Source organism: Myotis lucifugus, unplaced genomic scaffold (genome assembly GCF_000147115.1).
Source record: "Myotis lucifugus unplaced genomic scaffold, Myoluc2.0 scaffold_2379, whole genome shotgun sequence".
NCBI classification, from domain to species: Eukaryota; Metazoa; Chordata; class Mammalia; order Chiroptera; family Vespertilionidae; genus Myotis; species Myotis lucifugus.
The window spans coordinates 1-24339 of NW_005873427.1; the positions used below are offsets into that span (position 1 = coordinate 1).

Here is a 24339-nt window from a genome sequence, read left to right on the forward strand (position 1 = left end):
GGTTGAGCATCAACCTATGAACCAGGAGGTTCAATACTGGGTCAGGGCACATGTCCAGGTTATGGGCTCGATCCCCAGTGTGAGTGTGCAGGAGGCAGCCAATCAAAGATTCTCTCATTGGTGATGTTTTTATCTCTCCCTTTCCCTTCCTCTCTGAGATCAATAAAAATATATTAAAAAAGAGATACATTTCACATGAATTCATTTGTATATTTTCTTTATACAAATCCAAGTACACTCCCCAGAAGGAAATGGGGTGTATCTAAGATCTATTTACTTTCCTAAATTGAACATATGCAATGCAACGTCTTCACACTGCTTTCTCCCCCTCTACCCCAACTTAATATGATTAGATCCTTTTCCATGTCAGAGAGAGCATAAAGATCAGCCTCATTATTCTTTCAAAGCACTCTATGGAATGGTATATCACGGGTTACACAATTGTTTCCCTAATAATGGGCACTTAGTTTCTTTCCTACCTCTTAGTGCACACGTGCTAGTTTCTTGAGAGAAGGAACTGCCAGGCAAAAGGGTATGCGCCTTAAAAATATAGATGGATAGAGCAAATTGCCCTTCTAAAATGTTTATACTTACTAGCAACATCTGCCTTCCCCATTAACTTAGGCAACTCTTGTTATTGTCACTTTAAAACGTTGGCATTATTTTGGGTGAGATTATCTCAATTTTTTTTAAAAAATTGTATTTCTGTCATTCTAAGTGGGTCTAAGCATCTCGTGTTTATCAACCAATCCTATCCTGAATTGCCCATTATGCCTTTCTTTCTATAAAATTGTTTATTTTTCATTGTTATAGTTTTTTTCATTTAAATAAATGTATTACCTTTGAATATAGTCAAATTAAACTTTTTCCTATGACTCTTAGTTTTTTATGGGTTGATTAAAAGGTTTCACATACAGTAATGCCATTACCTATAGGTTCCTATATAGCATTTTCTTTTAATACTTTTATGTTTATATTTAACTAATTGGATTTAACTTATATTAGTGGTATGAACTTAAGGACCAAATAATTTTTCCAAATGGAAAGCCTATATTCAAACAACATTTATTAATGATCTATCCAATGATTTAAAGCGCAAATTTCATTATGGACTACATTTAAATATATACCTAAGGCCATTTCTGATACCTATTGTATCCTTGATTGATTTTTCTATTTATTCGCCTTCTGGTATAAAAATACTATGCCTTTTTAATCATGGTGGCTTTATAATGTGTTTTAATATTTGATTGGGCAAATCTTTTCTTGTTTTGTTCTTGTGCTTTCACTTCCCTTTAGGGATTTTAGGATGAGCTTGTCAAGTTAGAAGAAAATCGTGTGGAAATGTTGTTTGAGGTTGTTTTGAACTTATATATTAAAGTTGGGAAATGTAAAAACCTTACAATATTGAAACTTTCTATCTAAGAACACATTTTAAAAAAAATCACCATTTGCCCAGTTTGTTTTTAAATGTTTATTAGGAAAGTTTATAGTTTCTACATAAAGGCCACATAACTTTCTTGTTAGGTTTACTCCTGGTCCTTTATAGTGTTTGTTGCTATGGTGAACAGAATCTTTTAAAAATGATCTTTCTATTGCTCATGGCTGGCACCTGGCAAATAAGGGTAGTTTGGGCTAGTCTTTCCTATATTTGTGTGTGTGTGTTTTTTTAATTTCCTGGAGTTCTTCAATTTTACTATGTATACGTGGGTTTTCCATTTAGTTGTATTTTTGTTTGGCTTCCTGAGTCTGAGAAATGCTTTTTTTTTTTTTAACAGTTTAGAAAAATTTCTCAGCCATTTTCTCTTTCTCTTCAACTTATCACTTTCTTTCTATTTTTAAAATTAAATTTGTTGAGTTTTTAGTGAGAGAGGAAGGGAGCGAGAAAGAGATATTTGTTGTTCCACTTATTTATGCATTCATTGGTTAATTCTTGTATGTGCCCTGACTGGGGATTGAACCGGCAACCCTGGTACATTGGACAACATCCCAATTGACTGAGCCACCTGTCCAGGGCCCTATCACTTTCTAATACTTCCTTCTAGAATTCCAATTAGTTGTATTTTAGTACTTGTCATATTGTCCCATATGTCTCTTTCTTCATATTTTCCATATCTTTTCTTTGTCTACATTCTGCATAACATCTTTAGCTCTCTCTTCCAGTCCATCAATTCTGCTATCACTTACCTGTAGTTTAAACCATCCATTTTATTTTTCAAATAGTGATTATACTCTTAATTTATAGAAGTTTTGTTGATTTCCTTTCCAAATATCCCTGATTAAATTTAAGTCCCGTGTTCCTCCTCCTATTTTCTATGCCCTTCTTCTTAAATTATGTTGAACATACTTATTTTATATTTTGCATCTAAAGTTTCCATATCTGCGGTCTTTGCAGTTCTCATTGTTTCTATCAACCCTCACTCTTGTTTCCTTGTGTTTAATGATTTTTGACCAGGGGTTCATGTTTCTTGGAAAGTTATCTGTGGGATTTTTAAGATCTGGAGGGATTTGGGATTGCTTCTGCCAGGTGCCTGGGAACATTATCAGCCTGGGGTTATTTTAAACAAAATTTTCAGCCCTGAGTACTTCCCCTCCCAGGAGTAGTTTAAAGCTCAGCTTGTGATGGGTACATCTTGTGATTCCTCTGTGGGTGCTTTCTCCCTCTCCTTCACCTGCTGAGCTGGTTGTACTGGGTGTGTCCAGGCTTTGGGTGGGATGCAAGCATCCAATCCAGTTGCCTCCCGCTCCCCAACTCTCCCACCCCCATGTTAGTTTCCTCGGGCTGCCATAACCAACACCACAGACTGAGTGGCTTTAACAGCAGAAATTTGTTCTTTCACAGTCTGGAGGTTAGAAGTCCGAAATCCAGGCCTCACAGGGTTGGCTCCTTCTGAGGGCTGTGAATCTGCTCCATGCTGCCCCCTGGCCGTCTTCAGTATTCCTTGGCTGGTAGAAGCATCATCCTGGTCTCTGCCTTCATCTTATATGGCTTTCTCGCTTGCATGCATGTGTGTCCAAATTTCTCCTTTTTATAAGGACATCAGTCATATTGGAGTAGGGCCTACCCTAATGAACTTAACTAATTACATCTACAATGACCTTATTTCCAAATAAGGTTACATTCTGGTCTACTAGGGGTTAAGACCTCAACATATTAATTTGGGGGGGGGGGGCACAATTAAACCCATAACTCCCCGCTTTGTCCCAGACTTTGTTTCTAGTCCACATGTACATGGTCCATTAAAATGGAATTTCAAGGTGACCAGGGACTAGTGGATACCCAGGGGTAAATGCCAACTCAAATTCTCACTTGTTTGTTTGGATTTGTCACTTTTGACCACCAAATAATTCCTAGTTTCCCACTAGGTCAACCAGGCATTTAAAAAAATGTTGACAAAATTGTATCTATCATCTCAAAGTTCACAAAAGGAGTGGTTTTCCTGAATATCTGCTCCAAAATATTCCTGGAAACAGGAACTCCTTGTGGTGCAAGATGAATGCAAAAGTCCTACATGATTCTCCTTGAAAAGAAATACGAATTTCAAATGATTGGTTCAATGTGACCAACATTTTTTTTAAAACAAATCTCCCAAATATTCTTCATCTTAAAATAGCACAAGATATGAAAATTAAACAAAATATAATCCTGGCAGGAATTCTATGTTTAGAAAAGGAAAATATTTAGCAATTCTGAGCATCCTGCCTGAACTGTGGGATGCTAATATAAATTTGCAACTATTCAAGTTAGGTTTCTCTGCTCTGATACATTAAACATTTTTAAAGCAATCCTCCAACAACTATCCTATGGGCACAATATAGGGCTCCAGAATGAAGACTATCTGTCCACACAACAGATACGACTATAATAATGAATGCTGCTTAAATAGTTTGATGCTTACGAAATCTTTATGCACTTGCTAGTTCCCTGAGTGGTGTGTATTGCAGACAGGGTTTGTGTTTGTATCTGCCAGTTACAGTTTCACAGTAACTCTGTTCTTTTAAAAAATTGATTTGCTTCTTTCCCACCTACCTCTTTCACAAACAGTGAAGTTAATTCTTAGCTTCTTTCCCCCAATTATCTCTTCCCTACCCCCTACCCACTGCCTCGGTCACCAGGACTGCCTTGCGTCATGCCTCTGCAGAGCCTCCTCCAAAGGACCATTTCCTCCCACTCTCAGTGCCTTTGAAAAGAGATGCATTCTGGGAAAGATTCTCTTTTCATTCACCCCTCTCATCTTCAATTCTGCTTTTGGGTAGAGTACCTTGACACTTGTTAATTATTTCTGTCTGGTTATATTTCCACTGGTCAATGAGAAAACCAATATTGAAAGGAGCCACCTATATGTTATTTCTATTCAGAGTCAAAGGCAGGGGTTCTGGAAGGATGGCTCATAGAACTTGTTAGAGACACAACTGTTCTGGCCCTACCCCAGAACCACTGGATCGCAAGCTCTGGATGTGGGGTCCAGCAGTCTGTTTTAAAGAAGCTCTTTGGGTGATTATGATGCTCACTCCAGTCTGAGAAGCATAGGGCTAATGTCTCCCTTTTCTACTTTCCTTCTCTTACTAAGTGTGTATGCAGCCCCTGGAGGTGCTGACAAGCATTGGGTCTGGGGAAAGTGAATTCCCAAAGAGCAGCAGGCAAACATGTAAGTTGTAGCATTCACTAGTATTTGCACCACCCATCCCCAATCCCTCTAAGATTAGTCTTTGGATGGGAAGAAAAGCAAGTCTGAGAGCAAACAGCCACTCAAAGCTATTCAATGCCACAGCCAAAGAAAGTAAGATATCTCCAGTCCCCATCATTTCAGAATCTATTTTACTAAATCCTGGGGCAAAAGGCCAGGTGCTGAATGACTATCTCCTCACCACTGAAATATGCCAGGAAATGTTGTCCATCCCAGACCTGGGCAGAGTTTCGGAGGGTCTCCCAGCTGGCTCTGAGGATTTGCTAATTTTCATTTGCAAAGAATTTGTCTACTGAGGGTTTTATCAGATCAGATAAAGTTTAACTGCACATTACAGAAAACAAAACAAAACAAAATACCAGCAATTCAAGTGGTTAAAAGAGATAGTTCATTTTCATCTCACATACAAGGCCAGAGTTAAGCGGCCAAGGATTAGTGGAATGGCTCCAAGATATCAGGGATCCTGGCTCCATTTTCTTTCTGCTCTACTACCTGAATGGTCCAATTTAATAGCTGCTTACGTTCTCAACAGTACATCTGAATTCCAGCCAGCAGGAAGGAGGAAAAGAGCATGTCCCTCCCTTTAAGGACAAGTCTGGAAGTTAAACATAAAATTTTGCTTACTGGTACCTAGTCATATGACATCTCTAGCTGCAATAGAGTCTGGAAAATGTAGTCTTTATTTAGGATAGAGTACCTTTTGGGTAGAGTACCTTGACACTTGTTAATTATTTCTGTCTGGTTATATTTCCACTGGTCAATGAGACACAAGCCCAGCTACAAACCAGGAGTTTTCATACTAACATAGAAGGTTAAGGACAATGAACAGTCTCTACAGAGGTCTAATTGTAAGGGCTGCCGGTCACACCTACATCACTCTGGCTCTCTACGTCCACCCAGAGTCCTTTGCTTGAGTTTTTTTGGGAGGCCAGTTCTGTTGATAGACTTACCTCTCTGTTTTTCTCACTTCTAATTAGATTCACCAGCTGCAAGAGATCACCTGGGTCTGTTGGGTAGTGAGGAAGTTCAAAATTGCTTATTAATTCTTTACATTATTCCATGCAGCTCACTTTGGAGACTTCTGAGGCTGCAAGAATTATTCTGTGATTCTCTGGAAAAAAGCAGATTGTCATAGTTCTTCCTGTAAGAAAATGAAAGCAAAACAGTCTTTGCTGGGCCATAGATATGATCATGAATTTAGCATGAATTCCACCCACCGTCAAGTGTGTTCTAGGCAATTAAGACAGTTCAGCTCAAAAGCTTCAACCTTTGGGCTTTAACTCCAAAAACAACTCTTAATGTTGAGGCTTTGTAAACATTCATGTAGCTTAGTATTACCACTCTGTCCTGAGCCTGTCCATTCTTAAAATGCCTCTGGGGTATATTCTAACCACTACTCAAAGCTTTTGTTCTGGTTCACATGTCTCACAAATATTACATCTCACAAATTTCCCAAATTTCTGAAGGCCATTAGCTATTAGAGGTCCTAGGGACTGCTTCACTGTAAGTTCCACAGCCATATGGACCCATTCATAATGATCGGTCAGACCCATGAGAATGAGCTCAGTAAGGAATCATGACTATACAGCCTAAGTTATTCTGTAGTAACCAACAAATCCAACAGAAATCCAATTCAACTATTTTAAGCAACAAGGGAAATGACTGGCTTACATACCTGAAAAACGCTGGGGTAGGTCTTACTCTGGGTCTGTTCCAGGTGTTCATCTCATTGTTCAGATTCTTTTTTTCTATCTCTTGGCTCTGCTTTCTCCTATGTTGACTTTATTCTCAGGCAGGATTTCTCCATGTGGCAGAAAATATGACTTGCTGCCTTAAATGGTTGCTCTTTGGGGTCCTCAATAATAGTTAAAAACATGACAAGGTGTTGAGGAGAAAAAGTTTGAAAACTGCTGGGATATACACACTAATGAATCGATCACTGGAGCCAAGATTTCTTTCATCAATTTATTCATTTGATTATAACTGTTCACCTATGTGTTCTAGGCACTGCTTGGCAGCAGAGATACCATGTAGATAGGCCTGGGTCAAATATGTGTCCCGCTCTGTGGTAGAAGAGGGGTCAGCCATACTCCAACCATATCAAATGGGTTCTCCAAAGGGAAGCAGATTTTGTTACCAGAAAGGGATAGAATTGCTGGGTAATCAACAACAGAGATACCCCATCAGCACTGTAGATGCTGTGTTTGTTTACAGAAAACCAAACTTTCTAATTCACTTAGAATTAGAACATACTGAATTGACTAAAGAGACAAAAAAAAATGGAAAATCTTTGGAATCTTTTCCCATGAGATCCAGAGTCTAACTCTGCCATATCTCCTTTGTCTGGTCAACAGGAGTAGAGAGAAGCTGATACTAATCTGTGGAGCCTGATAGTGTGGAAAAAGGCCCACAGCAAATTCCATGTAAAGATTTTTTTTACTTGTTGGGAGTTGAGAATTTCTTTTCACTAGGAATCAAACCTAATCCTAGTGCTTTTGCCTATGGTCATGGGGGTGGTCAGGAAACGACTGTGACAAATCCCCAAGTAAATAGATTAGCCCACTAGAACTTTTTAGAGAACAAACCTTGCCCAGAAATGGTAGTGAAGGGTGTACGCAACTCAGCTTTTTCCACAAATATTGGGCCCATTATGTAAGGAAGGGAAACACAGAGTAAAACCAGAGGGATGGGATTTCATTTCATCCAAAGTATGTGGTTCTGATTTCTCTGGGACAGAGCCAGCCTGTCAAGTGGGGACTGCTCGAGAGAGGGAGAGGGCTCGGAGCTGCCCCCCAAGGGCAGCTAAACCGTGATCTCTACCTTAGGACAAATAATGCTTCCCTTTGTTAATCAGTATGTGATTTTCTAAAGCTACTGAGTTTTCATGCAATTTTGAAAGGCCTTTTATTATAGACATTTTCATTTTCAAACATATATAGTAATAGAGGGAATATTGTTATGAACATCCATGTACTACCACCCAGCTTTCACGATTATCAACACATGGACAATCTGATTTTATCTATATTCACACCCATTCCCTCTATCCCCTGGGATTAAAGATAGCATGTAACAGACATCATGACATCTTAAACGATTGTTTTTAAGAGTTTAAAAATAATAATATTCACATATGTTTTAATGGTGTCATAGACTGAGTTCCCAAAACGCACAAATCAGAATTAGCTAAATCTGGCCAAAGAAACAAATCTGCTTTTATCCTCCATGTGCCTTCCCCTAAAGTGAGTCATCTCAATCAAGAATAATTATGAAGACATTTGGACATCCCCAGTGTCAACAGCACTATTCAAATTATGGGCCTGAGTTCTAAGAACTGTGGATCTTTGCAGGCAAATCTGCACAAGCATGTGTCTCTCCCTCCCATTTTGAAATCCAATGACCTCAACATTTGGTTTACCATCCATGTCCTTCATTTCTCACTGCCCCTGGCATTGGAAGGAAGTTTTTGCCTATGTCTGGATTTCCTTCCATGCATCCCCCTAGGCAACGTTAGTTATGAAATGATAGAAGGGTTACAGCAGAGATGTCTCTCTTCCTCTGAAAACAGTGCAGAGTGCCAAAGGCCAAAGGGTGCTGTATCTCACAAAGATGAAAGAACATGTCTAAATGTTCAAGTCCCCGGCTTATCGGGTACTTGTGTTAGATTGTGATTGGACCCTTGCCGACTTCAAAGATAAAACAAGATCATCTCCAGGCATAAATAAAAGTAACTGAACAGACCTTACAGCTTGCTAAATCCACCTGTAATACATTAGTGTGGGAAGAGGCAGCAGGAAAAGAAGCCTCATCTTACTGGCCAGTATGTAAAGGTGGATCCTTTTCCTTTAAAGGGGTGAAAGTCAGAACAGGTGGTGTTATCTAGGATGCAGAATCCAGTTTTGAGCTGTAAAATAAATATTTCCAGGAAATTCTGTACAGAGGAAAATTAAAAAGCTGATGGGGCTTCAGTGTGTGTTGACACAGCTTTGTGACTTCATTCACTAGACCATAATTCTACACACACAGGGACTGGGGCTGGTCTTCACATCCACTATATTTCCAGTGTGTAAGTCACATTGAGGCAGTCAGTACATATTTGTTGAATAATTGAATGAACAGAAGTAATTGGGGGGCCATTAGTGGCTGTGTTATTAGAAATCAGTTGCTTCCTGAGAACATTTCCTGAACTCTTATTCCTAATCCCTCAGAAGCTATAAAGATGGTTAACATTCCTATCCTCAGGAAGTTTATGAGTAAGGGTAGGAGACAGATTGGCACAACTACCTCCCAATAAAGTGTCCAGATTCCATTAGGGTCTTTGAAGCCAGCAAGGAGTGGGAGATGGAGAATCCCCTGGCACAGCTCCTACCTGGTCCACATTGTTGTGAGGCTGGATCTTTCCTTCATGTTCCCCCAGTATGACATGGGGGTCACCCAGCTAATAATGGAAGTGACCCAGAAACTCTCAAGTTTAAAATGATGGTTAGTGGAGAGAACATTCATTGTATTGGAAGAGAAAGTGCATTGGAGATAATATAGCTCACGGGTTGCTGTCTTGGCTTATTTTATAACCCACCCGCCTTTCCTGGGAACTAGCAATGCCTGAGTTTAGCTCTCAGATTAGATCTGTTCCTTTCTCTTCACTTTATCTCACTAATTCTCTCCAAATTGCTTCCTGTTGGATCTTAACATGGAGTCAGGTGATTAACGTCTGCATGTACCTGCTGGTTATTGGATAAACCAGTATCCATAACCAAAAGCCGTGGTGCGTGAATGTTCCGTAAGAAGGGAAGTTAGTGGTGAGAATTGCAGACTTGAGGCAGATTCAGAATGGGGTGCTCGGTATTTTGGGTTGTCAGGTGCAGATTCCCTATTCCCTCAGAGGGTGGCCCTTCACTTCTCTGAGGCCCCTTCTGTGCAGACAGGATGGGATCCCCTCCACAGTCCTGAGTGATTCTGGGGGTGGGGGCAACACTCCCCTGAGAACAGTCACCGGATTTCTTGGTCTCACCTGGGACCTTGGAATCAAGACAAAAGCAAAAAAGAGACTGATCTGCCTGAGGAAGCAATGTTTGTGAGCCGCCCATATACCTCTCCAGAAAATGGGTTTAGGGGGACAGTGTGGCTGCAGCCCACCAGTCCTACCTGACCACGGATAGGCCACCGAGTGGAACTTCAAGTCCAGTAATCAGAGAACTGACCAGAGGAAGACCCAGAGGCAACAAAGCGGGTGTTGATGACTCAACTAAGACTTGGTAAGAGAAAGTGACCCCTCCACGATCCCGGGTTTTAACCGTGGTAGAAGGATGTCGGTGTAGTTGGGAAAGTCTATCCTTTTTTATTTTTTTGGAACACCCAAACCAAATCATATTAACCCAGAGGCTTTCACCCCACCTCGTGTGAATATTTATACATAAAGTGTGTCAATCTGGCCGGTGGTGTTGAACCTCTACCGCCAACAACACCGTCAAATAAGCCCAGAAAGAAACTATACTTGGCTGCTGTCCCAGGAAGCCTGTTTTGAAGGGACCTCTGTTTGGAATGTTTTGCAGCTGTTATTTCCTTTCTGAATGATCTGAGCCTAATTCAACTTGTGTTACCTTCTCTCTTCCAGACTTTTCAGAGGCCAGTTACCGGCATACGGCTCTTGCAGTCATCTTTATGTTCCCTGGTTTTGGCTGAGACTTTCACTGAATCGTAAATCAGTGGCCCCGTGGGTACAGGGGAAAGTATTCCACATCACATGATCTTTCAATTACAGGGCGCGATGGCAGCCTCGCGAGATGCTGTGTATTATCTGCAGGATGCTGGGGGTAACACGGCTGACAGCCGTCCCCGAGCCAACTCAGGGCAGATCCAGCACGTTACTGGGTTTCAGAGAGGGAGACAGGCAAGGCAGAAAGAGCCAAGAACACCCATGGATCACAGTGAAAAAACACAAAAACAAGAGAACTTGACTGTGGAAACAGTTCCATCCTCATATATCACCAAAACTATTTATAAAGCAAAACATGACTCCATAGATACGACTTTCCTTCTGGTTTAGTCATTTCCCCACAGCTCCCAGTCCAGTGTGGCCCTCAGTGATGTTAGAGATGGAAGAGGATACACAGCCACAGAAAATGGACTGGAGGAGAAGTGAGAATCCAGAACATAAGTTGTCACCTTGTCAGAAATGGGCGATAGTCAAGAGTCCCTCAACCTCCTGGGGATGCTGGTGAAGACAGCACACCATAGGGGAACAGGGGGCTAGTCTAGTTCTGCTGAGTTAATGGATTGTGTGGACTTCATTTCTGCCCTCCTGTCTCTGGAACCAGTCTCTACAGTCTCATGAACCAAGTCCTTAAAATAAATCTCTCTCTGTAATAATAAACCCACACACATATATATCCATCTATCTATCCACATATCTCACACACACACACACAGTTGTGAGTACACACATTTTCTTCTTGTACTATTATTTATTAATTATTGTATTATTTTTCATATGAACAGCTGTAAACCTACTTTTGCCCCAACCTGTAGAACCCTAATACATACATTTGTCTGTCTTCCTGGACCAGAATGCATAGTCCATGAGAGCAGGGACTTTGTATTGTCACTACTTTACACCCTTGGCCCTCAATACATTTTTATTGAGTGAAGTGGGCAAGTAAAAATTTCAGATTGGCTCAGTGATTAGAGCATCAGCCTGCAGACCGTAGGGTCGCCGGTTTGATTCCCAGTCAAGAGCACGTACCTCAGTTGCAGGTTCCCAGCCCCAGCAACCAATCAATGTGTCTCTCTCACATCGATGTTTTTCTCTCTTCCCCTCCTTCCTTCCTTCCATTCTCTGTAGAAATCAATGGAAAACATATCCTTGGGTAAAAAAAAAATTAGATTGGAAAAATCCTATTAAAGGAAATAAGCAGGGTGATACAAGCCAATGGATAGAGAGAAAATTTCCTTTTGCACTGGGTTGAAGTGTCCCCTTCCCCCAATTCATGGCTACCTGGAACCTGAGGATGTGCCCTTATTTGGAAATAGGATCTCTGCAGATATAACCAGTTAAATTGAGATGAGGTCATACTGGATTAGGGTGAGCCCTCATCCAGTAAGTCTTTATAAGAAAACAGAGAAATGGAACCCACAGCAAGAACACCACGTGAAGACAGAGAGACAAAGGGACAGGAGGGAGGAACAGCATGTGACATCACAGGCAAGTAACACCAGGATGGCTGCTGACCACCAGAACCTGGACAGAGAGCCTCTAGGACAGTGATGGCGAACCTATGACATGCGTGTCAGAGGTGACATGCGAACTCATTTTTTTGGTTGATTTTTCTTTGTTAAATGGCATTTAAATATATAAAATAAATATCAAAAATATACATCTTTGTTTTACTATGGTTGCAAATATCAAAAAATTTCTATATGTGACACGGCACCAGAGTTAAGTTAGGGTTTTTCAAAATGCTGACACGCCGAGCTCAAAAGGTTCGCCATCACTGCTCTAGGAGGTAGGGACACCTCTTGGACTTGCAGCTTCCAGGACTGTAGGAAAATACTTTTCTGTTGTTTAAGCACCTGGATGTAGTGCTTTGCTACTGCAGCCCGAGGAAACAAACACACCCTCATCCTCACATCTCTGCCAGTTCCCCAGAACCTTGTGATTCAACTGCAGTCACCCCCACATAACCTTCAAGGATTCCTTGTGACCCCAACCCCAAATAGCTAAGTGCAGATTTGCACATGGCCACCCTGGAACGTGGAATCTGGACCTGAGCTGGTATTTAAATCTCCAAGTGCAGATTTTCTCCAGGAGCTGGGGGTGTTTTTAAAGCGCAGATGCTTTTTCAAAACTGCGGTCTACCAGGTGGGGAGAAGCTGGCCTCAGGTTCCGCTGGGATCCACACTAGAGCACAAGGTTCCCATGCGGGGTGTCCAGAAGCAGTGAGGGTGTTTCAGCCAGTGTGGGTTCGTTGAGCTGCTTTTTAAAGGAAGAACAGGAAACATTAAACATAAAGGGGCATCCCAGATTTCCTTCGACTGCAGCTTCACCCCGAGGACTGGGGCAGCTTTTCTCTGCGAGGGCCGAGGTCTCCTGTGGCTGTGGTGTGGACGCTGTTGGGTGCTGTGGGGTGCTCCATGTGTGACTGGGGAGTGAAGGGCGGGTCCTACTGGCACGAGCTGCTATTGGCTCTTGCCACGCTTACAGCTCGTCATAGCACTTATCAGTTTGTAATTGCATGTTTATATGATTTATTTTGCCTGGAAGGATCCTTGTCCGTTTTGCCAAAAATCCCCAGGAGGATGGGGATTATGGCCTTTTCACTCCCCATGGTGTCTGTAGCGCATAGCACAGCGCGGAGCTTTCAGCAAGCATTTGATAAATATTTGCGAAAGGAAAGGGAGATGTGTAAAGATGGATGACTTCAGGATGCTAAAGGCACCCTCTAGAGTGGGAAAAATCCCTTAGAAGTAATCTCCCCTTTTATTGGTTTATAACTGCCTCCTGTATGGCCCCGCTGATGAAAATTCCCTTCCTCTGATCCTCACATCGGGCATTTCACTTACCAACTCATGGGGCTTCCTCCCCTCAACTCTATCTATTTTAACCTTTTTTTAGGCAGTCATTTTTTCTCCTCCAAAGAAAACCTAATGAGAAATTCTAATCCAAAACCAACTAAAAATGGAGTTGCTTGGGGTGAAGTGGGTGTAGAGAGAGGTGGAACCCTCACAGGCCCTCCATACATGAGCACCTTAGGCACCTCCAGTGATCCCCTGGGGGTCCCTGGTTTGAAGACCCCATCCTGCAGGACCAGAGGATCCCAGCTGGGGGATATGGGCCTCTGAGACTCAGAATTCAGTGGAACCTAGGCCTTCAGACCTGGACTCAGGCTCAAATGTTGGGACCACACTGGTACCTCAGGAGGTGGCCTACCCAGAATGCAGGTTCCAGCTCTGGAGAGAACTCCCTCTCTCCATCTCTTGTATTCATCTTGTAGAGAGAGAACATTGCACAGGACTGCGTATTAGGACAAAACACAGTACAACCACATAAGAAAAATAACTTTGTTATTAAGCATATACAATCTTATCAAAGTACTTCATAGTATCACATCCATAACTATTTGCATACTAGCTCAGCTGTTGTGTGAACCTCTTACAAATAATGAACAAAATAGCTGCTGAAGAATAGGACTAGTCCCTGGGCAGTACAGAAAGTCCCCACACGGATGACACCCCCCTGCCAGGGCACTTGCTTTGGGGAAATAACAAAAAACACCGAGGTCCCTGGGGGATGTAAAAAGCTCTTCTTCCTATGGTTTCCCTAAAGCACTAATGGTATTTGTTGAAGGAGCATGTAAAGCCCAAGATTTTTAATAATTATGTCATGGTCGCATGTGTTTTTTTCTCAAATGGAAAATCATTTTTTGATTTGTTCTGAGACATACATGTTGACAGTGCCAAGGAAAATCCATCAACTTCCCTGAATTCATCATTAATAACTTTAGATGGCTCTATTCTACTAGTTGTTTGGCCCAGATTCCTGCAAATATACGTCTTTTTCAGGAAGGCTATCTGATAGATGTTAAGTTTGCACAATGAGGCTGCTTCTCTCTGTGACAGGCTGGAGTGGGGGGACAGAGAGAGGGGGAGTAACACCCAAAGTACGATGAGGGGTTTGCTGTCACCCCAAGGACATGTCTGGCACGGAGACTATCTTCCCTGGCATGTCTGGAAATGGGGCTCACGAGGCCAAAGCAGTTACGAACCCTGGAGAGGGAGCATGACCAGAACCAGGGTGCCCTCCACCTGGTATGTGGTGGGGTGATACTCCCACCGATGCCCATGTGCATTCATCATTTACCTGTTTAACTGTGGACACACCTGTCTGCCTTTATACAGTAGAAATGACTTCAGTTGGTCAATTCATTTTGTGGCAGGTGTTGCAATTTAACAGGAAAGAAGAGAGAAGACAGCATTCCTTCTGTACCCCCCATGACCTTTGGTATAGTAAGCTTATCATTTCTTTCTCTGGAACTGGGAAGGGAGGGAGATATTCCCAAACTAAAATGTTCGCCTTCCCTGCACTATTTCCAATAGCAGATTTTTATTCCCATTGCTGTCCCGAAACAGAAGCAATCTATTTAGGTCCTATTCACAAGTCCGAGTTATCAGGGTACAAAACATGGAAGTCGACATTTCTGCTGGCGGGTTGAAGAGGTTACAAAGACCTTTCCCCCTTGAATCATGAAGTGGTTTAGCAAAACTGTAGCAAATTTTATCCCCAAAGCAGCTTTTCCATTCGGTTTTGAGCAACTGGCCTGTTTAGATTAGCGAAGCTTTCGTTTTCTATCCATAACTGAAAGATACATTAGAAATAACAGTGCCTTATTATGTCTTATCTTTGAAAAATATAATTTGGGCATCCAGAGTGCATATTTAGTCCTGTGGTCCTAGTCCAACTTTTGAAAATCCGAGGATGAAAAATTATTTTATAAACTGACCTGATCCAGCAGACTGAGATGATAAAATAGAGGTTATTGTGTATTTTGCTGGAGAATATTATCTAGAATAGTCTCATGAATCCAAGATATTACTATCATCAGTTCATGCTTTTAATATATTTATCCTAGCTTCTGCATGTCCAACATGCAGTTTGCTTGCATTTTATGAGCATTTAACAATAAAGAAGATTATAGTTCTAAACACAGTTCACTGTTAAAAGAAAAGGTAATAAAATTCCTCATTAAAAACAAATCAAAGACAGACCTAATAATTTCTCATAGAGCTTGTGCACAATTTTCTTTAGCATTCATCCACCCACACCCTTTAAATACTGTACTCCACAAGCAGGCGAACATTACATATATTCCAGATGCGAAGCAACGGCTGCTCAGTTCATTGCCTCGTAAACCCGTGCTGGCGAGGCTGGAGAGGGAAGGGAGGTGCTAGGAGAGGAGCGTTGGGAATGTGTGGCTTTCGGCTGTGACATTCTGGTGGACAGTCCTTAGGAATTTTGCACAAGGAAGAAGCACGGACGTGTTTGTGAAAAACTCGGCCGTTGGCTGACGGACTGGAGTCCCGAGTTTCTAATGATGGGAGGAAAGGCTGCTGTCCCTTGAGATTCGCAAACAGAAGCCCTGCCCATCAACCTGAAGCAAGCTGGAACGCTGGCGTGCAAACACCAACAGCGGTTCTCTTGAAACAAGTTTCCCAGGAAGAGAGTTAAATGATGGGAAAAGCAAACTGAACATGAATCTCCCAGAAATATGGGGGGAAATCATATAGGATGGGAAATGGAAACCCCAACACAAGCAAACAGGAGCTGTGGCAGGATAACTGGTGAGGCTCACTGTAAGGGTGAAGGGCTCCTGACCAGGTGAATGAAAAGCCAGTCCGTGTGTCAAATGAGAACTTGTACTTCAAGAAACCTGCACACTGCCCTCAAAGATAAGTGGTTCCCCAACAATACAAGGGAGAAGTCACTCCTGCTGGTCCTTGGGAGCATGTCTTCTCGCGCCTGCCTCTGTGGATCCAGAGAAAGCCTGCTCCAGAGCCTGCTTCCCATGGGGCCCAGAGGTGTACAAGCAAACACTGACGGAATGGAGGGGGGAATATACCCCTTTCCCAAGGCCTTCCGCATTGGCTGGGAATGGAAAGGCCTGCAACATCTGGAACTTGAACTAAATTATGGACAATTAAGAAAAAAAGGGACTAGTGGGAAGGAAATTTCTGCCACACTGTTTTTTTCCCCTTCCACATCTAGAACTTTCAATAGTGTATAATTCTCTATGCTGGCAAGCTTGGCTGGCCCCAGATGAGGACTTCTAATCCCCGAGGAGAGCTAATTACTTGTCTCTGTGGTTAGTGGGGTCCCTGCCCGAGGTTCCCCTTCCCCCTAGTCAACAACCTGAGCCAGCTACCTCCTTCTAGCCCTGAGTCCCATTGTGCATCGACCCAACCTGAATCATAGCCTAATGGCACCTCTGTTTTTTCAATGGGCACCCAGTCAGAGCCTGGGAATTTCTGCAACTCTAAGGGTCGGCCACCTTTGTTCAACCATTGATCTGTGATTTACTGAACAGACCCACTCGTTTGATCAAACAGCTCTAAAATGTCCTGGCAAAACAGGAACCCATTGTCCTAATGTGAATCAGGGCGCTTTATTTACTTCTCTTTTTTGAAAAGAGGACTTAGTCCTACATCTAGGTAACTTCCTTTTCTGAGGAGGATACTTATAGACAAGCATGGCATGAACATTTAATAGTTGTATTTGAATTTAGAATGTAGCAACCTATATAGCAGTAAATATTATGACTAATTTTCTCCATCTTCCCTAACTGTTCTTTCTTCACTCTCTCCTATCTTTAATTGAATTTGGGAAGTGAGGTTGGACAAGAGGCTAGAATATTGAATATCTATTAGATCAACAAGGACAAAGAATTATCCACCAAAGTAAATATACACTGTTGTCTTGCCCTTTTCATTGAAGAGCCTTATTTTGATACTGAGGAGTAATAGTCTCCTTTGGACACATGTCTACTTTTTAAATAAGTAACCTAACATTTCTTGGAGCTCACCTTGCCACTTTTCCCTTTTATTCTGTCAAATTTAAGATACTGTGAGAATATTTAACTCAGAAACCCAGAAGTTCCAAAAAATATAAATAAATAAAAGAGCAGTTCCAATGTCAACTGCTCTCAGAGGGAGGTATATAAACCAATCATTTACTCCCTCATATAACCAGTACCTCTAGTAGGGGCCTATGAAAATAGTATTTGGGAGAAAAAAAGTAGGGAGAAGGCAGGAAAAGAGCAAAGATCATTAAAATGTATCTTGTCTAGGTCTCCAGTGGTGGGTTTTGTTTTCTTGTCTTCTCTTTAGATGATTTCACTGCAGGTGTGAAAACTTCTCTTCCTCTAGCATGAAGCTGCTGGCATGTGCTAAGGATAAAAGTCCCTGGGGGTCCCCACGTCTCTTGTCTCAGTCCCCTTCGAGTAGTCGTCTCCAGAGCCCAGGTCCATGGTCTCCGGATGGCTGGCAAATTCCTGAGGTAAAAACTCCTCTGCCGAAGAGTGGGAAGAGTGAGTCTGGTGCCGGAATACCTTCTCCTGCAGTTCGGCGATGTCGTTGCGGATGTCAGCCAGGATCAGCAGCAGGAAGTCGAAAGAACCAGGTGGCCCCTGAGCAAGAGAGGAATCAAAGCCAGAACCACAGACTCAGCCCCTTGCAAAGTGAAGGTTTGCAGGGCTCCATAGTTTGCTATTCCTGCTGTGTGCTGGCAACTACTGGGTCAATAATTCCGTGTCCCAAATGGAGAAGACATACGGACTATTAGCATAGCCTGAGGGATTCTTCAAATTGCCTTCTGATTCCCTTACCACTTGTATAACCTCTCTTCCCTCCCAATTCTAGGCTATATCACATCTGGCAGAATGAAAGAATAGGAGAATAACCTGTCCCATGTGATTTTCCAAAGAAACCTGGACGATACTATAGAGGCAGAGTAGGGGTTAAGAGATTGGGGCTCTGTTGGGTTTGGATCTCACCTCTGCCACTTACTAGCTGGTCTCGGGCAAGTTACTTAATTTCTTTGGGTTTCCATCTCCCCATCCATAAAAAGGAGATAATAGACTCAACTTCATTGGGTTTCATAGGCTTCCAAGTGCGTCTATAAATGAGTTAATAAATGTAAAGGGCTGAGACCATAGTAAATGCTAAAAGAAAATGTTATCTTTTAAAACAAAATTATTAGTGTTTATAAGGATGCCTGACTGTAACTACAACCTAAAGGAAGTGGAGAGAACCTCCGCGCTGTGCTAGAAACAGCAGCTCACACATGCAAATACGTAAGATGTGTAGTATTTTGACATCATTGGATGCTGGCAGAAGGGTGCCAGATCAGATTCCACTTGGCATTGCACAGGTGAGGGGATGGATGCCCAGGGATGCTAAGTGACATGGCCATGATCAGAGAGCTACTAGATGGAAGAGCTGAGATGGAATCCAGACCTCCTACCTCGAACACTAAAGGTCTTTGACTTTTTTCAGAAATGACACTGACCTCTTCAAAAGCAACGGAGTTACTTGAATTTTCTGTGCTTTGGATAAGAGATTGGATACCACTGATTTTCATTTTTAATCTCGCAGATACTATTCATTTATCCAGCTAGTTTCTTCTCAGTGGTCCCAACCCCGCTGCATGCCTCTGTACTCTCTTGAGGGGATGGTGACCTGACCTGCTAGGGCTATAGTGGTGGCTAAATTCTGAAGCGTTCAGAGTTAGGACTTAGCCCTTAGGTTTCTCTTCTAGTCTCCTTCAGATGTTTTATGACATACTTGAAAACAGACTCATGGCATACTGAGGTTTTGAATCTTAAGACATTCCAAATAAAGATTAACCATGATAAAAAGAAAAAGAAATAGAAAACAAAATTTCAAAATAAATTCCAAGCAGCTGCTGAAGGCCTCCACGATTTCCCTCCTAACCACCTCGTCCTGTTTGGGCGGGCTGAGTGACAGCTAGAGGAAGCCAGCTTTTGCTATTAAGACCAATTCACAGGCTTCTCAGAGCTGCATTCCCGAGAACATTTGGGGAAGCGAGGCAGATGGTGCTACTTACCGGAGACCCTCTGGGTCCAGGAGCTCCTCTCTCCCCCTAAAAGCAGAGAAAGGTCAGGGTTAGCTTCTTGGACCATGTGGAGGTTACCACCACAGTCTCTATGTAGACACCCGCCATGACCATCTCCCTGCCCAAAACAACAACAATTTTCCATCGGAAACAAATGTAAGCTTAAGCTGGACTCATGGGACCACTTATTTGAACAGACTGCTTGGGTCAAGTGTCTCTCATTCATATTTTCCCCGAGGTCATATATTTTAAAACCAGATCTGACAAGAGGAATGCTTGCACTTCCAGGCAGGGTGTGGGATACGTTAGGAGCTTTCTAAAGGAACTCACACTGACTGTATGAGGCAAGTAGCAGGCAGTTCTCAAAGTGAAACCACCCCCACGTGCACAGAAGGGACCTTCTGCTGTTGACTTAAACACATCACACACAAAATAGCCCTACAGAAGAACACTGGCTAAAGAGAAAAGCATGTGCTACTCTGACAACACAGGGGCTTGTTTAAGATTCATAGGAGGGGATATGGGGGAGGGGGCCCTAATATAAGGTGACAGGAGAAGATTTGACTTTGGGTGGTGGGCACATGATGTAATATACATATCTTGTAACTTAGAAACCCACACCTGAAACCTATAGGTTCAGGTTGACCAATGTCACCCCAATCAATTTAATAAATAAGAATATTTTTAAAAATTCATAAGAGTAATTTAGGAGTGGTTTTGGTGGTTGTTTTGTTATTATGGTTATTTCCTATTTTAAGGAAATTGCTTTTTAGATTTTCTTCCCAGCTTTGGGGGGAAAAGTGTATCTGTGTCTCAATTTTGTCACGCAAAATGGGGACAGTAAGCAGTGCTTGAGCTTTATTGAACTTGGGAAACCTTAGGCTGTTAAGGACCAATCATGAGACTTACCTTAGAGCCATCTCTTCCTGGTGCACCTGGTGGGCCCTACAAGACAAAGGGATCTCGTTTAACAGAAGGAAAAAGAAGGAACAAGAACACGATTTCCTCAACAACAGTAAGTGGATCTCTGAGAAAATACTGACCACAGGGCCCCTCCGGCCTTGCTTAATGTGGGACAGATCAGGAGATGGTCCCATGGGTCCCATTGAGCCCCGTGGGCCCCGGCTGCCCAGGAGGGCCCGGCATACCCGGGAAGCCTGGGCTGCCCTTTGGTCCTGGTGAGCCTGCAATCAGAGAACAGCTCATTAGCTCCGCATCCTGCCAGGAAGGCCAGGGCGCTGGCTCACAAGTCTGTGAGCCCTTGTAGCCATTTCTCTGTGCACTCTGCCCTGTGCCTTCTGACACCTCCTCTAGGATGTCCCACTGGCATTTTAAATTTAACCCAGTCTAAATGGACTTCCGCCTCTCCCTCTCTTGTCATGAACCACCAGTCACCTGTCCACTCAAGCCAGAATCTTGAGAGTCTTCCTATAGATTTCCTTGTTTCCATAATCCCCTCATCCAATCTGTGACCAGTTCCTCTACATTTTACCTCTTTCACATCTCTTAGAACTGCTGGTTCCTCTGAATCCCATCAATCATAGCAGGGTGGCGGTTACCACACCTGGAGAGTGGTCAAGAGTACAGGGTTCAGCATCTGAGAGACCTAGGGAATAGTGGACACCAGGCTGGCCCTGAGTCCGCAGAGCTGGGCAATGAGCCCGTAGGAGTTCACTACACCAATCTATTTTATATAGATCAATGTCAAAAAATAGTTTTCATTTTGTTTCTCTGTAATTTAAAATGATCTCTAAGAATCTTATCCAAGCCCAGGACAATGACCTTTTTCTCCCCAAATACTGTTGGTTATGAGGGTTTCTCGGGCTTGAGGACCAACTTCCCAAGGCCCTCTGGTCACACTAGTGTGGGTGCTCCCTGGACTCCTGCTTCTGCTCTCATCCATGGAAGCTAGAGAACTCCGTCCAGCCCCCACGAAACGTGAGCCCTTGGCTGGTGACTTGCCCTTCGATGCCCTTGTCCACACTCACCAGGAGGGCCCTGACCCCCAGGCAGGCCAGGAGGCCCTGGAAGGTAGGCGTTCGAGGCCAGCACCTTGTCACCAGTGTTGTACTTGCCCAGGTCGGCGGCACTGTTGGGGAGCAGGGCAATCTGCAGAGAGAGGAGAAACCTCAGTCAGGAAGCGATGGCTCTACTGCCAGGAGATTCTTCGCACTATTGATACTTTCCCTTTATCTGAGCCAGTTAGAGCTCAGAGGGGATATAGAGATCCTCCTTCTAAACCAAGAGTTTGTGTTTTATCAGCATAAGCACAATTTCTGAGCTGCTGACAAACAGGTGAAGTGACTGACTGTAGGTGTAATGAATACCATTGATGTGGGGGAGGACGCTTGTTCAAGAAACCATGTCACCAAGTCCATCCCAGGGCATTACCCACAGCACACCGCCATTATTAGAACTCGGATGTTCTGCCAGGCATGCGTGGGAGACTTTTAGGGAGAGTCAGTCCTCACCCTTGGTGACAAGGGGTACCCAAACGGCTGCTTTCCAAGGTGCATGGAACCCAGACAAAGCACAGGCTATAATTTTTAAATGTGAAAAATAAAGCTGCCACAGAAAATCATCACCAGCTTATGGAAGTGTACAGAGAGGATGTTCCCTATTGATAGAATATAGGCAAAAAATCAGATAAAAATGGAATCACTATGTTGGCCCCAGGGCCATGTGTCTGGATGATCATTTCACAAAAAAGTCTCATTCGTCATAGTTCATCCTCCACAGCTCCACCACGTGACCCTGACCTGGGGGCCTATTAGTCACTTAGTCCATGCCCTGCCTTCGTTGTGTTCTGCTGCCCTTCAGACGGTCAGCTCTGAGGGTGGTAGGCAAAGCATTCAAGCCTAACCCTAGTTGGCACCAACCCCAGGGAACGCTCAACGAGTTTGTGGATTTATTTCCTTCCTGTTTCTAAGCACTCATCCACCTTATCTCTGCCGAGTGCTCCTGTTTTGTGATTGTGTCTAACACGTGGGGCATGTACCTTTTGCTTCAGCTGCAGCACCGTCTGCTTCATCTGGTGAAACTCCTTGCATGAAGCACAGCAGGTTCCAGCTCTCACCGCGTTCTCAGCCTTGTCATCATGCCCTGAGAGAGGAGACGGGCTCTGGTCCATCTGGGAGGCCGGAGGACATCCAGCCCCGCAGACAGCATCATGGAAGGCAGACATGGGCAGACTGGCTGACAATGGAACGTGCGAGGATTTTATGGTTTTCAGGGGAGCACTGACAGTACGCCCAGGTGGTGGAGAGAGCAAGAGGGACCCTTCTATGTTTTGGGCTCAGCTGTTCCCATTTAGGCATCCCAGCCTCTTTCTCTTTCATGTGGGAAATGTGAACCCTCGCCCTTTTATCAGGACTTTCCGGGAGGCAGGCTGCATCAATGCGACATGATTTATACTCCCTTCCAAAGGCCAATGTTCACACGCCGTAAATTATCCCCAAGCTCAGGCAGTGGGCCTCGGGCGGGCGCAGGGCTCACAAAGCTGGTCCTTATCACCTCTGTCATCCAGCCGATCAAAGGCAGCACAGCCAGACCAGGCGGGGTCACAAATCAGGGCTGGGCACTGAGCTCCATGGAGATGTGAAGCTGGGATGGAAAACGTGCCAGACACTCTGGACACGCCCACCTGGGGGCAAGTGAAACAGGACCTGAGAAGGCACCCCGGCCGTCCACTGGGAAGGATCCCAGTGACATCTTGTAGAGCACTGGGAGCTCCAAGGGCTTTTTGTAAAATCATATTTCACTAAAGAAAGAGTGGGTCAAATGGTGCCATGGCCAAGAATTTACCCAGCTCTCATCCTACCGGCACTGAAAAGCCTACAGACACCTGTGTGCTGGAGACTAGACACTGGAGGCAACCTTGCTACTGATGAGGAAGTGAAGACCACCAAGGGCTGTGCAGAGGCGGCAGCGGTGTGGACCAAGAGTGGGGTGTACGAATGTTTTCTTGGGGCGAATAGGGCAGTGTGACTCCAGGTAAGTGGAAACCCTCCTCCTAGCTTAGGAGGCCTTTGGTGTGGGGCCAGGTGTGCTGTTTGTGACGGATAATACTGCTACCTGGAATGTAACTCGGACAGTAGAGCACATCTCCCCCAAGTCATTTCCTGTGCCTCTTGGCCCACGTGCTTTTCTTACTATTCTCTTCTGGGAAGGCCCCTTGGCTGCCTCCACTAGTGAATTCTACCAACTAGCAAGATCCAGCTCAAGTGTCCACGAAGCCCACCTCTCTGTCTACAGAGACCCTTCAGGCCTCTGAGGTCAGCGGTGTTGACCACCTGTCCCACTCAAGTGGCGGGTGCTCCAGGCTTCCCTGCAGAGGGGATACTGGTGCAGAGTGGGAGCCACCTAAGAACCAGAGTCGCTTCTTGGTAGCCACATGGTGGATGCTCGAAAAATATCTGTGAAATAGGATGTTAGATGTTGAATTGTCCCCGCCTCCCAAGTTCATATGTTGAAACCCTAACCCTCAGGCCATCATGAACAAGGGTTAAAAGCCCGTCTTTTTATTTCTACTTTCATATACTCAGTTGAACTCACCAAGGGGTGGTAATAATTAAGGTAATTTGATATTTTCATAAGAGTAAACCTCTTTACCAGGTTCTAGACTATTTCATTTATATCATGGGGTGTTAGGACTAATGTATCTTTAGTTCAGTCTGCTTTACAGATAAGGTCTCCCAGAGCGCCGTGGGCAGCGACTGAGCACCGTGGGGGTGCAGGGAGCCTGCTACAGGGGGTTCTGTTCGGAACACCTGAGAGCCATCTGCCAGGCTGGCTCCAGGGCAGTAGTTCCCACGTGTGATCAACAGACCACCAGCAGCACCAGCACCACAATCACGCAGGGACCTGTTCTCTGAAATCCGAAATCCTGGGAGTGGGCCTAGAGCACGTCTACCAAAGCCCTCTAAACGACCCACATTCACTGTCCCAGACAACAGCCCTGCTGAGTGACTTTTGACCTAGAAGTGCTCAGTCTGTTTGCTGTCCCTTCGTGAAATGATCAGAATAGAG

The 24339-nt window shown here is 43.8% G+C and overlaps 1 protein-coding gene across 1 annotated transcript; it reads right to left on the bottom strand.

Moving 5' to 3' along the window:
* Positions 1–13731: 13731 nt before the first annotated feature.
* Positions 13732–22443, bottom strand: LOC102435015 (collagen and calcium-binding EGF domain-containing protein 1-like). Its single transcript, XM_014450469.2, is given in 7 exon segments — positions 13732–17863; positions 19303–19338; positions 20221–20256; positions 20355–20432; positions 20434–20495; positions 21300–21420; positions 22310–22443. Coding segments are annotated over 7 exon segments (705 nt in total). The 5' UTR covers positions 22442–22443; the 3' UTR covers positions 13732–17623.
* Positions 22444–24339: the final 1896 nt, after the last annotated feature.